At 39.4% G+C, this 16393-nt stretch overlaps 1 protein-coding gene across 5 annotated transcripts in view; it reads left to right on the top strand.

Annotated features, from left to right (window-relative positions):
* Positions 1-12436, top strand: part of TENM1 (teneurin transmembrane protein 1) — a 787960-nt gene extending 775524 nt beyond the window's left edge. For all 5 annotated transcript variants that reach the window (XM_003135358.5, XM_021080670.1, XM_021080671.1 and 2 more), the window contains 4 exons: positions 2122-2509; positions 3461-4681; positions 5487-5629; positions 7822-12436. In XM_003135358.5, the coding sequence (XP_003135406.2) occupies positions 2122-2509; positions 3461-4681; positions 5487-5629; positions 7822-8580 (2511 nt within the window). In that variant the 3' untranslated portion in view covers positions 8581-12436. The remainder of the gene's footprint in view (positions 1-2121; positions 2510-3460; positions 4682-5486; positions 5630-7821) is intronic.

Genomic DNA, 16393 nt, shown 5'->3' with positions numbered 1-16393 from the left:
ATGAGGTGACAGGATTTCCAAATGTAGCTCTGTATCCCCAGGCAGTGTACTTGGTGAAAAAGAAAGAAAGGATAAGTGAACGAGCAAATAAGTGCTGACTTTGACTTCACTGACATGCGATTCCAAATCAATTCTCAGAAGGTCAGGGAGGGCATGCATTTCAAGAAGGATGTTCAATATTAGAAGGTAATTTCATATTTAGAAGATTTAAATGTACAATATTATGTACATAATACACAGAATTACAATATTATGATTCATATTCATAATTGTAATTTACATGTAGAAAATGAAAAGGCACTCGGTGTTCATAACAGAAACTTCAGAAAATAAAGTTCAACTAAATATTTTTACTTGACAAGATGAATCTCAAGAAAGGAGGGGGTAAAGCTCCCTTAGGTTGTTAGATCAGAATTTCCAGGGGTGAGCAATTTTTGTTTTTATTAAAAGATGAGATTTAAATGCCTTTTGATTAGAAATAGGGTTTGAGTGCTCCCTAAAATAGTGTTCCTTTTATGTCTATGTTTAAAATTAAAATAAGATAAAGCAGTATCAGTGAAACACCTCATTACATGCAAGGCATTATATGTCAACAAATAACTCTTTCTGCAGTACAGATCAGTTTGTGGGAGAGGGCTTGCACCACCAGAGGATTCTTTTAATGGCATGTTTCCTTAATATAATCTAAAGCATAAATTGCAGAGCAATACATTAATCCCCGATTGCCCGCGGGGGATACACTCCAAGACCCCCCCATGGATGCCTCAAAGTCCAGATGGTACTGAACTCTGTGTATGCTGTATTATTTCCTGTACTATTGGGCCTGTAGCATGTACAGTGTGTATACACTGGACAAAGGGATGATTCACATCTTGGGCAAGACAGTGTGAGATTTCATCACACTACTCAGAACTGCATGCAATTTAAAACTTGTGAATTGTTCATCTCTGGAATGTTCCATTTAATATTTTCAGACAGAAGTTGCCTGTGGGCAACTGAATCATGGAAAGCAAAACAACAGACAAGGGGGGACTACAGTAATAATAGTTTATGTACAACTTTTCAGAAAGACATCTACTATATGAAGTCAATAAGTACTTTTTGGTGACTAATACTTAAAATGTGGCATGCCCTGCCCTGCATTTACCTCCTTCCAGTCCATCTCTGCACTGAAGCAGCTGTGACCTCTCTGGCACACCGACTGGATTGTTTCCTCCAGTGGTGCAGCACCCTGTCCTTCGACTTGCTTTCAGTGGTTCCCCTGGCTGCCAGCAGGTTAAAATCCAAACTCCTTAGCATGGCTTAGAAAGCCCAGCATGATCTAGACTCAGCCTGCCTGACTGGCCTCATCTCTTGCAATTCACCCAACAGCCCTCCCCCCCAACAGACCCATGCTCTGGGCACACAAAATTCCCCTCATATGTTGAAAAAGCCATGTTCTTTTTTTTCTCCGGACCCTCACAATGCTACGCCCTGTGTCAGGAGTACTCTTTCCCTGTCCCATCCCGCCCCACCCTCCTCCCAGTCTTTATCTGTCCAACCCTAGTCATTCTTCAGGTCCCAATTCAGATGTCACAGTCTCCAGGATGCATATGGAAGTTCCCAAGCTAAGGGTAAAACTGGAGCCACAGCTGCCGGCCTACACCACAGCCATAGCAACACAGCATCTAAGCTGCGTCTGCAACTTACACCACAGCTCTCGGCAACGCCGGATCCTTAGCCCACTGAGCAAGGCCAGGGATCGAACTCGCATCTTCTTGGATAGTAGTCAGGTTCATTACCACTGAACCACCACAGTAACTCCCCTTTCTTGACTTCTTAAGCCTGGGTTAGCTGCCCTTCCTCTGCTTCCCACAAGCACCCTGTTTAACTTCCCCTGTCATAAAACATTTCCTCCTAGACTACAATTGTTTGGTTGTTGGTCTTTCTCTTCCATTAAACTGTAAGTTCCATGAGGATAGACACATTATTGCCCACTACTGTATCCACTAGGGTCCACTTCAGTGCCTGGCACACAGTAGGTCCTCAAAAAATGTCTGCTGAATGAATGAATGTGTATTTTGGTTAATCTCCTCAACGTTAGTGGTACTATAATGCTGTCCTGCCTTTGTCTCGTTTCAGTCTGTGATACTTCTCTTACATAGTCAGCGGCGTTATATCTTTGAGTATGACCAGTCGGATTGTCTGCTCTCAGTCACCATGCCTAGTATGGTGCGTCACAGCTTACAAACCATGCTTTCAGTGGGCTACTACCGGAACATCTACACCCCACCAGATAGTAGCACTTCTTTTATCCAAGACTATAGCCGAGATGGCCGACTGCTACAGACCCTGCATCTGGGGACAGGGCGCAGAGTTTTATACAAGTACACCAAACAAGCGAGGCTGTCTGAGATTCTCTATGATACCACACAGGTCACGTTAACATACGAAGAGTCTTCCGGAGTGATTAAGACAATACACCTGATGCACGATGGCTTCATTTGCACAATCAGATACAGGCAAACAGGTTTGTTGTGAAAGGGTGGTGGTGTATACAACTGCATCAGTCTTAGGAAATCTCTGCTGGCCACAGTCTGAGATAGAAGCCTTAATCTATAGACATTCAATCCAACCAAATTTTCACTTGAGTTGTCAAATTATTGCCCACTGAATATGAAAAATATATGCCCCGTGGTTCCTTAGAAACATAGAGTGAATTTCTCTTTCTCTCTCAGCTCTTAAGAAAGTTGAAGTCCAAGTACCTAATCTAACTATACCCATCCCTACTCACCAGCACATCTTCCCAAAGATGCAGCTGCAAGCTATAAGTCTCACTGAAACAAGCTCAAATCCTGTGTAACCCCTAGAAGTTTAAGTTGGCAAAATGTCTTCAAAAGTCACAACTTTTTTTGGCAGTGCCTGTGGCATGTGGAAGTTTCCAGGCCAAAGACTGACTTGAGCCGTAGCAGTGACAACACCAAATCCTTACCCATTAGGCCAGCAGGGACCTCGCAAAAGTCACAACTTTTCGTTATATTTTATCCTTTGGGTTTATAAAATGCCCAAATCCAGTTACTTAAATGCTGGACTTTGTCAAAACTTCACCCTCTGACTTTGTAGCAGAGGTTAAATTAACTGAAAGTATTTTTGTCAGTAATTATAAAAAGAAAGCATATATATAATATCAGTTTCATTCACCTCAACTACTGGATGGGTTATTACTTCTGAAGTTCCTATAATTAATTATTCTTAACTATAATATACAGTATATAATTTTTTTTCTTATTTGGTGACCACCTACTATAAGAATATATAGCTATGAGATGAGATGCCCAAGCATTAGATATCAAGGTCAATCTCTAATATTTTATTTTGAATGTAAAAGCATCGGTACTAAAAAAAGACCACTAGAACTTTTTGACTGTTTGGTATTGAGTGTCTAGCTTTGTTCTCATTGTTTTTATTTTGATCCCTTCAGGACCTCTTATTGGACGCCAGATTTTCAGATTCAGTGAAGAAGGCCTTGTGAATGCTCGGTTTGACTACAGCTACAACAACTTCCGTGTCACAAGCATGCAAGCCGTGATCAATGAAACCCCTTTGCCCATAGATCTGTACCGATATGTTGATGTCTCTGGTAGAACAGAGCAGTTTGGAAAATTCAGTGTAATTAATTACGATTTAAATCAGGTCATAACCACCACAGTGATGAAGCACACCAAGATCTTCAGTGCCAATGGCCAAGTCATTGAAGTGCAGTACGAAATCCTAAAGGCAATTGCCTACTGGATGACTATTCAATATGATAATATGGGCCGAATGGTAATATGTGATATCAGAGTAGGAGTAGATGCCAATATAACGAGATACTTCTATGAATACGATGCTGATGGGCAACTTCAAACTGTTTCTGTAAATGATAAAACCCAGTGGCGTTATAGTTATGATCTAAATGGAAACATCAACCTCTTAAGCCATGGGAATAGTGCTCGTCTTACTCCCCTCCGATATGACCTCCGAGATCGCATCACCAGACTAGGAGAAATTCAGTACAAAATGGATGAAGATGGCTTCCTGAGGCAGAGGGGAAATGACATATTTGAATATAATTCTAATGGTCTCCTGCAGAAAGCCTACAATAAGGCTTCTGGCTGGACTGTGCAGTATTACTATGATGGGCTTGGGCGACGTGTCGCCAGTAAGTCCAGCCTAGGACAGCACCTCCAGTTCTTTTATGCAGACCTTGCCAACCCCATAAGAGTTACTCATTTGTACAACCACACGAGCTCAGAGATTACATCCCTGTATTATGATCTCCAAGGTCACCTGATTGCCATGGAGCTAAGCAGTGGGGAAGAATATTATGTAGCCTGTGATAATACAGGCACCCCGCTAGCTGTGTTCAGCAGTCGAGGTCAGGTAATAAAGGAGATACTGTACACGCCTTATGGAGATATCTATCATGACACTTACCCTGACTTTCAGGTCATCATTGGTTTTCATGGAGGACTCTATGATTTCCTTACTAAATTAGTGCACCTGGGGCAAAGGGATTATGATGTTGTGGCTGGTAGATGGACGACGCCTAATCATCACATATGGAAAGAGTTGAACCTCCTTCCTAAACCGTTCAACCTCTACTCCTTTGAAAATAACTACCCAGTTGGCAAAATTCAAGATGTTGCAAAGTATACCACAGGTATTTAAAACCGTGAACACTTTATGCTAAAGTGGAGAGAAAACTCAGTGATGTTTATCACATAATCTCATTGCCTTTGTAAATATGCTTCCTCTTCCTGCCAGCTAGCCCGCAAGTTATTGTGCAGTCACTCTCTTCTTCCTTAGTCTTCTAGAGTGAGCACAACTGTGCAAATTGGCATCAAACATGATGCTTTTGCATCCCAGTACCTTTTCTTTTTCCTTTTAAGCTTTCTGTTTGTAGTTTTCACTCTTAAAAGCTCCTATGAATGATTTCATAAAAGAAAAACTCAAAATTCTGTTGCATCAGATAAATCTAATATCACAGTCTGAGTGGCTTTAATACCACTACTGCATTAAGAATTTCAACACAGTAAACTGAGCCTATCTCTGTCTTATCCATGGTTTCCCTAGAGACAGGATCATTACTTTTGAAGTGGGTGACATAAGAGGGAATTTATCCCTAACTTACGTTTTTGTTTTGTTTTGTTTGCTTTTTAGGGCTGCACCTGCGGCACATGGAGGTTCCCAGGCTAGGGGTCGATTCAGAGCTACAGCTGCTGGCCTACACCACAGCTCACAGCAAGGCCAGATCCTTAACCCACTGAGCAAGGCCAGGGATCAAGCCCGCATCCTCATGGTTCCTAGTCAGGTTCATTAACTACTGAGCCATGAAGGGAACTCCTATCCCTAAATTACCATTGGCTAAACATATTCAAGGCAGGAGGCGCATCTTTCAAGCTTTTCATGAAGGTTGTGAGGTATGGGCTTTAAAATGGTTTTCTTTTAAATTTTGTGTCTCACAGACATTGGAAGTTGGTTGGAGCTATTTGGTTTCCAATTACACAATGTACTACCTGGATTTCCAAAACCAGAATTAGGAAACTTGGAGTTAACTTATGAACTTCTACAGCTTCAGACAAAAACTCAAGAGTGGGATCCTGGAAAGGTTAGTAGAAGTTTTACTATCTCTATTTTTTTTTTTTTTTTTTTGTCTTTTGTGTTTTGTCTTTTTAGGGCCGCACCTGCGGCATATGGAGGTTCCCAGGCTAGGGTCTAATCAGAGCTGTTGCCGCCGGCCTACACCAGAGCCACAGCAATGCCAGATCTGAGCCACGTCTGCAACCTACGCCACCGCTCACAGCAATGCCGGATCGTTAACCCACTGAGCGAGGCCAGGAATCAAACCCACAACCTCATGGTTCCTAGTTGGATTCGTTTCCACTGTGCCACGAAGGGAACTCCCCATCTCTATTTTTAACTGGGGGAAAAAAAGCAGGACAGCATTCAACACTAGGAAATGATATTAACATATGTTTGCTTACTTAGTCTGCTTGAATATTCATTTAATGTCCACGATTAAGAAGTAGGTAGAAAAAAGCTGTCATGAGCAAAGAATCAGGGAATTGAAGCTTTGGGCAAAGAAAAAAAAATTAATGTGTGACCTGATGACTGCTGTGGTAGACAAACAAGAGGAAAGTGGAACTGAACTTTCGGAATTCTGAAATGGGCCAATTATGGATTCTACAGAAAGAGAATTGTTCACTAAGAGACATAAAAACATCAGATCTCCAACTGCAAAATAATTCAGGGCATAGCATATTAAGAGTATGGGAATAACAGAATTAAATTATTCTGATACAGAAAAAGTATATAAGAGCAATGAAACAAAATAATATTACAGAGATAAAAGTATCTTGAAAAATAAGAATACCAAAACATTCAAGGTTCAGCAGTTATAGAGGTACAAATGAAAGCAAGAAGGAACTTTTTCTTTAAGTTAAAAGAAAGAGGGGAGTTCCCGTCGTGGCGCAGTGGTTAACGAATCCGATTAGGAACCATGAGGTTGCGGGTTCGGTCCCTGCTCTTGCTCAGTGGGTTAAGATCCGGCGTTGACGCGAGCTGTGGTGTAAGTTACAGACGCGGCTCGGATCCCGAGTTGCTGTGGCTCTGGCGTAGGCTGGCAGCTACAGCTCCGATTGGACCCCTAGCCTGGGAACCTCCATATGCCACGGGAGTGGCCCAAGAAATGGCAAAAAGAGACAAAAAAAACGAAAGAGGAATATCTGTGTTTGCAAAAATAAAAATGGCTTTGACAATATAAAGCAGAAATGTGGGTGGGAGGGCTTGAAATTTGTAAAAAAAAAAAATATAAGGGAAAGGAAATTCTAAATAGGTATTGTAGTTTTATCCTTTTTTGTAAATATATACAACATGCTTTTTGTAATTAAAAGTCCTGAAAATGTTCAGCAAAATGTTAAAAAAAATTGCTGAGGACTTGTAATAGATTCTTAGGGGTTTGTTATTCTCTTTTTTTCTTAGTGTGTTTGAAATCTGCCATAATAAAAATGGGTTTTTTTTTTTTAATTCACATAAAAATGTCAGTGAACCGGCTGATTTGACCTTGTTATTCATGAGGCCATAAGCTACTTGAAAGCAAGGATGGGAGTTCCCGTCATGGCTCAGTGGTTAATGAATCTGACTAGGAACCTTGAGGCTGCAGGTTCGATCCCTGGCCTTGCTCAGTGGGATAAGGATCTGGTGTTGTCGTAAGCTGTGGTGTAGGTGGCAGACGAGGCTCGGATCCCATGTTGCTGTGACTGTGGCATAGGCCAGCGGCTACAGCTCTGATTGGACCCCTAGCCTGTGAACCTGCGTATGCCATGGGTGTGGCCCTAAAAAGACAAAAAGAAAAAAAAGAAAGCAAGGATGATTCCTTATGCCATCTCTTTATACCTCACTGTGGCTAATGTATTACCCTACATCCAGTCACAAATGGCTAGTCAGTGTTCATTGAATTGGTAAAAATAAAATGTCTTTGTTTGGGGGGAGCTAGACCCACTTAAGTGCCTTCCAGCGCTGAGAGTCTGTGGTACCAAGTTTGAACGTATTTGCTTTCGGTTAACTTTTACCTCACCGAGATATCAAAAAATACATACCAGGTGATCAGTTCACTTGTTTGTCTTGTCTTTTCCAAATCTCTGATGAAGAGATTCCAAATTTGGCTGGTTTTTAAATCACAAACCAGCAAATTAAGAGAGAAGGAAGCAACCTGGCAAGCCTTTGCTTTCCACTGTCACCAAGCATATGGCCGATTCTAATCCTGTGCTGCATTTGCTCCGTGCCTTTCTTCTTTCCTAGACCATCCTGGGTATTCAGTGTGAGCTCCAGAAACAGCTCAGGAATTTCATTTCCCTGGACCAACTTCCTATGACTCCCCGATACAGTGATGGACGGTGCCTCGAAGGAGGGAAGCAACCAAGGTTTGCGGCTGTTCCTTCTGTTTTTGGAAAAGGTATAAAATTTGCCATCAAGGATGGCATTGTAACAGCCGATATTATAGGAGTAGCCAATGAAGATAGCAGGCGGCTGGCTGCCATTCTCAATAATGCTCATTACCTGGAAAACCTACATTTTACCATAGAAGGGAGGGACACTCACTACTTCATTAAGCTTGGGTCTCTGGAGGAAGACCTGGTGCTCATCGGTAACACTGGGGGGAGGCGGATTCTAGAGAACGGCGTCAATGTCACTGTGTCCCAGATGACTTCAGTGTTGAATGGGAGGACTAGACGGTTTGCAGATATCCAGCTCCAACACGGGGCTCTGTGTTTCAACATCCGGTACGGGACGACTGTCGAAGAGGAAAAGAATCATGTGTTGGAGATGGCCAGACAGCGTGCCGTGGCCCAGGCCTGGACTAAGGAACAGAGAAGGCTGCAAGAAGGTGAAGAGGGTATTCGGGCATGGACGGAGGGGGAGAAGCAGCAGCTTCTGAGCACTGGGAGAGTACAAGGTTACGATGGGTATTTTGTTTTGTCTGTCGAGCAGTATTTAGAACTTTCTGACAGTGCCAACAATATTCACTTTATGAGACAGAGCGAAATAGGCAGGAGGTAACAAAAAAAATCTCTGCCTTTGCGTCACCAAAGACTGCCTGTTTTTAAAACATAAAATGGTTTATTGTATTGGTTTTCTAGATCAGAATTCTGTATATATAAATATGGAGGAAAAACATATCCAACTGCCTTTCAGTGTGACAGAAGATGGTATTTTAATATTGTTTGTTTAAACTCTTTAAGAAATGACAGAGATTTTTAGTTCTTGTGTGGCAGTATTCAAAATAACACAAGTCGAACTAAAACAACTAAAAAAAAAGTTTTCAGCAAGCACCACTTCGAATTTGTCAAGCCATGCAGATGTTCACATATAAAGAAAGAACCCAAGGTTCTCTATCTCTATGGTGACATGAGGTTTCATCTTTAGCTGTTGGCAGAACTTGTGGGCTATTTGAAAGGTGGTGCAATCGTATCTCAACCTTGCATTTCGAAAGACTGCCAGCTCTTTCACATGTTCCAGATCTGTTACAGGAAACTTCAAAAGAAGTGTAAAATGTCCTCAGTCACCATCTCCTAGAGTCAGGACCCATTTGCCCTTCCTCCCTGATTATATTCCTCCTTGCTTGTTGAAGTAAATGCCATGTTGTTGTGCTGTGTTTTGGCGTGTGGTGGCTGGGTTCTATCTACCACACTTCCCCGTGGGTGTGGTCACCAGACCCAATTGCCGCTATTTGCTTGTGTGTACATGATACCAAGGCAGCTGGCCAATGTAACTTCTCCCACCCAACCTGTTTTGACTACATTTTATACTCAGTTGTCCAGCTGTATCGGCCTCATGTAAACATAGCTTTTATTAACCTGGGTAGGAATTTCTCATTTATATATAGGGTGTGTTTTGGTCATAGTTTCACATTCGTGATTCAGTATTTATACACTAATCCAATGCTTTTGTGCACATGAAAGGTAATTTACTACAAAGTGTGATTCTGGTACAAAAAAAAAAAAAAAAAAAAAAAGGCTTTCGCAGGCAAACATGCCTGGGACGCTGATACATTACACTCACTACTACTGCAGAAACTCATAAGAGCCAAAACATTAAAAACATAGGCATAGTACAAAGACGAAAGGAAAGTACCAAAGGGAAGACCAAACTAAACATCATGGTAGTTGCTGCCACATTGTTTCACTCCACTTAGATTTTTCTTTCAAATGTACAATTTTGTATTGAACATCTCCCAGCCATCGTCAGGAAATTTAATTAAGTGAGCCCTTTCCAATCTAAAACATTTCAACTAATTATAGAGAGGCAGACTAATTTTTACCAAGATAATTTATATGGTTAGTTATTTGAGTTCTCTGTCTTTGCCCATTTATTTTTGATTTAATCATCTCTCCTGCCTAGGAAAATAGCTATTTTCCAGGAAGGGTTATTTTGTTCTGCAATCATTTAAAATTTAGAAAAAGATCAGTATTAGTGTTAATATCAGCTGCAGTTTCTCAATCTTTATGAATCCTGTCGTAAAAGAAGCCCTTTGGTGAGCTGGGAGATTTGTGCCCAGTGACAAAGAGACAGTTTGTAAACTGCTGTGCAATTGTAAGTTACCACAAATGAAAATACAGGACAGCACAATGTGGCCTGTAGAAAATTCTCCTGAGCCAGCTTCAGCACTTTCATCATCGAGTCTGGACATTCGCTATGTCTGAAGGAGAATTTATGATGGAATGTCATAGTTTGGATTCTTTCCAGCCACTACCTACATGCAGTGTGGAGTCATTGCCTTGACAGGTTTGGTGTGGTTTTTTTGTTTTTTTTTTAATATGCAAAGTCAGAATCCAGGCTCATGTTAAGGTTTTTAGAGTCTGGCTCCTAACTACACAAAGTCGAGAGAAAGGCAAGGACCTGAAGATAGTAGAGCATGGTGTACCCAAACATTTCACTTTCAAAACCTTTAGGTTGGGATCACCACATTCTTACATATGTATTTCAAGAGAGAGAGAGAGAGAATTCATAAGGAACTCATCCCTCTTTTTAATGGGAAGCACACCAGCTCAAGAGATTACTAATCCAGACTATAATCATATTAATGGTTGTTGTTGTTGTTGTTTTCCTGAATCAGGCCTGTGTTAATGGTACAGAATTTATTCAGGACAGGATTCTAAAATTACTAACATACTTGTTGAAAATTTGAATACCTCCACACCAGCCTAAAAATGGACCTTAAATTCCTAGAACCTCTGATGTTCTTTTAAATCAATGGAAAAATAATTTATGAACTGTATATAGAGAGTGCATTCATAAATGTGATAATGTATTTTATCACTAATCCAAGATATCAATATTAGAGTCTATTTTGCTTATTTTTAAGCGATTATACTTTTTTGCAACTCACTGATGATGTATCATTTTCAAACTGCTTTAAATATCCATTAGAAACAAGTATTTGTAGCTTTTACTTAATAGTGATTACCTTGAACTGTGCATTTCTAGTTTGTAATACATATTTATTTAGTTTGTGCCTTTCGTTTCTTAAAGTTATATTTGTATTATATTCAGGAAATGCACTTTTTATCACTTACAGCTGTGGTTTTAATACTGCCTTGAATTATTAACTGTTCTCTTTACTACTTCCAAAGTTTTTTGGGAGGTAAAAGAAAAAAAAAAAAAAAACCAAAAGGTTAGCGCTAATGAATAGCAAATCTAAGAGAAACATTTTGGCATTTCTTAATAAGGATGTGGACGTGTTGAGTACGTCACTTCCTATTCATCTGAATACAAAGAATGCCTTCATTGACTTGTATTTCTGAAGTTTAAATTGATGAAAGAACAATTCTTTTGCATTTCCTGATGAAAGTAAAAGCGTTTTAAAGCAAAATATATGAATTTCTCACACCCAGAAGACAGGTGGCTGATACTACACAGCCACATACCATTTAAGTACATTCCAGTGAGAGCACACAGTTGGGCTCTCCTATGAAGAATATTCTGGGCTGGAGACAGGGAATACTCTGTGGTTGTTTCTTTTTCCTAGTTAGGCCCATTTTATTTGTGTTTATTTGGTTTTGTTCTGTTTTGTTTTTACTCTTGCACTACGGTCTAGAGATCCAAATGAGCTGAAAAGTTCACAGTTGAACCAACATTTAAATGTATTTATTTTTAGTTGTCATTCTAATCATTATTGATTAGAAGCATGACTCCTGAAGAAAAGGGAAATAAAGCCCAATTCATACTAATTTTTAGTAAAACAGTCACCATAAAAATAGACATATGTCTTATTTTTAACCCAACAAAATAATATATGAAATAAGTTTGTCCTTTACTGTCAATTTATCTAGGAGATCTATAATATATAGACTATATATATAATATAGTATAATATATACAACATAGCCAAATATATGAAAACTTGACGATGTATAATTTGGAATTCACATGCTAACTATGTAGAGAAGTACACAATTAAATTCTAATTTTCATAAGATTTTTCTTTTTCATTACTGTTGACACAGTTTCAAGTATCCTATCATGTTGGTTTTACTCTTTTTTCTTTTCTTTCCTTTTTTTTAATATATTTTTTTAACCGGACCAGGCCCCACTACAATATCACTTAAGGGGGTCAGGGCAAAGTTTTTGCATTTATAAAGATATGTTCCTGTAAGGGCAATTATAATGGAGTTCAGTGGTAATGGAAGCAAAATGCAGTAGTCAAGTATTGAAAGGAACTCTTGGAGAGACTGGAGTATATTATAGCTTGCAGGAAAGCAGAAGGCTACAGATGGATGCAAAATTTTTGTGTTCTTAGAGGAACTCACATACACATAGCTGACCTGACCAGTACTTCAGATCTCAGACTGCTCTTCCACAGCCTTCTATAAGGTTCTTTATTCTGCAAAAAAAAAAAAAAAAAAAAAAAAAAAAAACAAATAAAAAAGCAAAATGCAAAAAACAAAAACAAAAAAAACCACAAAAAATAAAAAAGCAAAACAAAAAAAAAAAAACCCAGAAAACAACAACAAAAAAGAATTCAACCACAAAATAGTGGCTGTTTCAGTGTGTCCTTCATGTGAAAGCTATTAAGGACCAAATATACTACTGTGTGTAAGAAGAAATTACTTCCTAAACAGTAACTGAAAATAGTTAGAGTTAAACTTGCTGTGGATTTTGTCTTGGCAGTTGTCATCTTACATTATTTGTCAAAGGAAATGTGTTTGGCAGTTAAAAATCTTTCCTTAGATTTAGTGGTGGACTTTAACCTTTTAAATAAATGTTAGTATATCAGATTGTGTCCTTGAAAAATATTTTACTTGTATGATTCATGACAATGTCTAAATCTTTACTATTCTTCTGGCAAAAGCATCAGTAAGAGAGAAGGTGAAAAAGAGAAGTATAGCCTTTACGTCAGAAAAATATTCTTTTTTAGCTGCTTACTTTCTCATGAGAAGTAAAGATGTTTACAGTGTATGCCAAGATTTTCCGTTTCTATATAACAACAGTTAGAGGTTCTAATCATACTGGAAATTGTGTTATAATGGCCTGAGCCATGTTGCTAGGAAACAATAGGTTCCCGTTTTGTATTCCTGCTCTCACTCCTGTGCTGAAAAGTGACTGGATACTGTACAGGTTCATGTTCTCTGGCTGCAGTTAAATGGTCTTTCACATTTTGCTCTGGCTTTCAGGCCAGAAGCATGCATTTTTTTCTACAAGAGCATCACAACAACATGCTGTAAATATTTAAACATTATGTGTCGATATTTGAAAGGAAAAAGTACTTTGAATATTTCATTTTTAAAAAATAAAACTGCAAATGAACACTGTGTCCCATTTTATTCATGCGCCAAACTGCATTCTCAAGTCAGTCTGGTCACCTGCGATTTGAACAGTGACTCCCTAACAGGGAACAATAAAACCATGTCATCTTGAAAATGTAGGTACAGAAATCAAAAAGGCACTAAATCCTAAGCAGACATCTCTTTTATTTTTCTTACATATGTGATCCCTGACACAAATGACCATTTAATAATTTTTTTTAAAAAAAAGAGTAGCTGTTTCAAGTTTAAATGCCTCTAGGCTATGACTTTTTAAAAAGGTTTCTCTCTCCTATTGATGCCTTCGCTGGCAATAGAAAGAAAATAAAGAATTGAAAAACAGAGGTGGGGGCGAGCTAGGAGAGTAAGGCACCCAAATGCATTGGCAAAGAATGAATGGGGCGAGGAAGAAATCTGGAAAGATGGAAAAACAACTCCTCCGCCTGCCCGAAGTCCCCAGCAGTTACAATGGCCATTTGGCACCTATTTTTCACAAGAAGTTTACCAGTGACACGGGGAAAACTGGCCAATAGCGCTTCCAAAATTCATCTTGATAGTAATGAGGTATCTATAGTACAAACAGCCTGTTACTGAAACTTGCTTAGAATCCTAGAATTTACACTACTCCAAAATGCCCTGCTGCCTTTCTACTCATTACTATATGCAGCAATAGCGTGAAAAGATTCACACGGAAGGAGTTCCCATCGTGGCGCAGTGGTTAACGAATCCGACTAGGAACCATGAGGTTGCGGGTTCGGTCCCTGGCCTCGCTCAGTGGGTTAACGATCCGGCGTTGCCATGAGCTACGGTGTAGGTCGCAGACGCGGCTCGGATCCCGCGTTGCTGTGGCTCTGGCGTAGGCCAGTGGCTACAGCTCTGATTCGACCCCTAGCCGTAGGCCAGTGGCTACAGCTCTGATTCGACCCCTAGCCTGGGAACCTCCATATGCCGAGGGAGCGGGCCAAGAAATGGCAAAAACACCAAAAAAAAAAAAAAAAAAAGATTCACATAGAAGACAATCCTGATTGTTTCAACACAACCAATCAGCAAAAAGCAACCAGGGTGGGGGTGGGTGAAGTTGGGGAATATTAGCATCACCTGGAGACTGTTTTGTCTAACTCTGCATCTCACCCTCAGTACAAAAAGAAAGAAGAGGCAAGCGCTCCTACATTGAGAGAATTATAAAGGAGCTAAGGGATTTCTCCATGTTCCTTCCCTATTCACCCTCACTTTTAGAGATCTTTGAATATCAATACTATTTAAACTTTTAGTTACATGACTACCATACGTTTATGTAATTCTGGAACCTCAATAATCCTGTGAGATGGGCAAAACTTAATTGTTTCTACTTGGCAAATGCAATGCTAGCAACAGACTGAGTTACCAAAGGCCACTGTGAGAATCAGTGATAGAGCCCAAAAGCAAATTCAAGTCAGGTTTGTTATGTTGATGGGCTCTCCGCAGCCCATTAGGTTTAGTATATTCTTTCCATATAAAAACATTCATCTACAAAGCAAATGACCTAATGATGAAAATTCAGCCTTTTATAGCAAGTTGGGCCAATGACCCAAAATTATGAAATTGTCCAAACTGGGGTAGTTTAACTTCACCCCAAGCTTCAAACTGCAAAACCATGATATCCCATTTACTGCAAGGGCAAACATAGGCAACAAAGTTGAATTTATAGCCCACTAACAGGAAGACTAGGCATCCTGTAACCTTGAAAGCCTCAAGGGAAAATCTTGGTTTTATTAATAGGCTTTGGATTCGAAAGTCAATAAAGTGAATCAAATAAAACACAAGCTGATGTCTAAACATTTGTAACAGATTTCTTTTTTCTTTTTTTTTATTGCTTTTTGGGGCTGAACCTGTGGCATATGTACCTTCCCAGGCTAGGGGTCAAATCGGAGCTGCAGCTGCCAGCCTACACCACAGCCACAGCAACACGGAATCTGAGCCACGTCTGCGACCTACACCAAGTCTCACAGCAATGCTGGATCCCTGACCCAATGATCGAGGCCAGGAATGGAACCCACATCCTCATGGATGCTAGTCAGATTCGTTTCCACTGCGCCACTACAGCAACTCCTCGTAAGAGATTTTAAAGCTGTTTCTCACATTTTAAACTCTCTATCCATTCTACCACAAAAAAGATCTTAAATCCAGCCCTCGATTTATACCAGAAGACTTAATCAGAGGCATCCTCTGTAGATGTAGTCTACCTATGTACTGCCACAAAGATTCCCTGCAACAGCCAAACAGACAATTGCCTAAGCTTGTCTCCCCATTGGCTTTATCTCTTAAGAACAAATTTCAGAGGAAATGAACAAGTATTTGATAAACTGTCATGTTCCCTGTGGGCTTGCTGACACCTTTTTTTTCTAAAGGAAAGTCTACACTTAGAGAGATATATGTGCATTTTTCTACCTTTACTCAGCATCTTACAGGTATATGTTAGCATCGCAATATTGTAGGTATGGCAAGGATATGACCTTTCTGTAAAGGTGTAAGCTATTATGTACTGGGAAATAGCAAGGATGCTCATGCTGTGAAAGAAAAAGTGAAAAAAAAAAAAAAAACTTGATGACTAAAAAGCCAGTAAAAGAAGACAGTGGGTAGGCACATCAACTGGAAAATTTGACCGTAGCAAAATCAGAAAAGCACTTACCTTTTTCACGGCATCAGTCCAATAAGAGAAGATGACCTCTATCAATGCTTTATTTAGTGTATTAATAGCACCTATCTTTAAATATTTTTGAGAGGAATATTTTAAGACAAATTAGGAAAATAAAACTTTCAAATACTTTATTAAAATATGAAAAACCATTAATGATTCAAAAAGCTTTTCAAAAAAGATTCTCGTCAAGGAACATGCAAACAATTCGTATATTTAGGATTATTCCAGAATGAACAAATTAGAGCAAAAATTAGTTACACCTATTAAAATTTAAACCCAAGCTACAAATAAAAAGTATCTAAACATATGCATTTTATTTTGAAAGTCAGCTTTCTGAATTCCTTTACAAATTAAAGTGATGCTTTTACTTTTAGAAATGATAATTAGCACACAA

This window comes from Sus scrofa, chromosome X, assembly GCF_000003025.6.
Source record: "Sus scrofa isolate TJ Tabasco breed Duroc chromosome X, Sscrofa11.1, whole genome shotgun sequence".
Classification (NCBI taxonomy): Eukaryota; Metazoa; Chordata; class Mammalia; order Artiodactyla; family Suidae; genus Sus; species Sus scrofa.
Note: the sequence above shows the minus strand (reverse complement) of the source record. Positions and strands in the feature narration are given on the sequence as shown.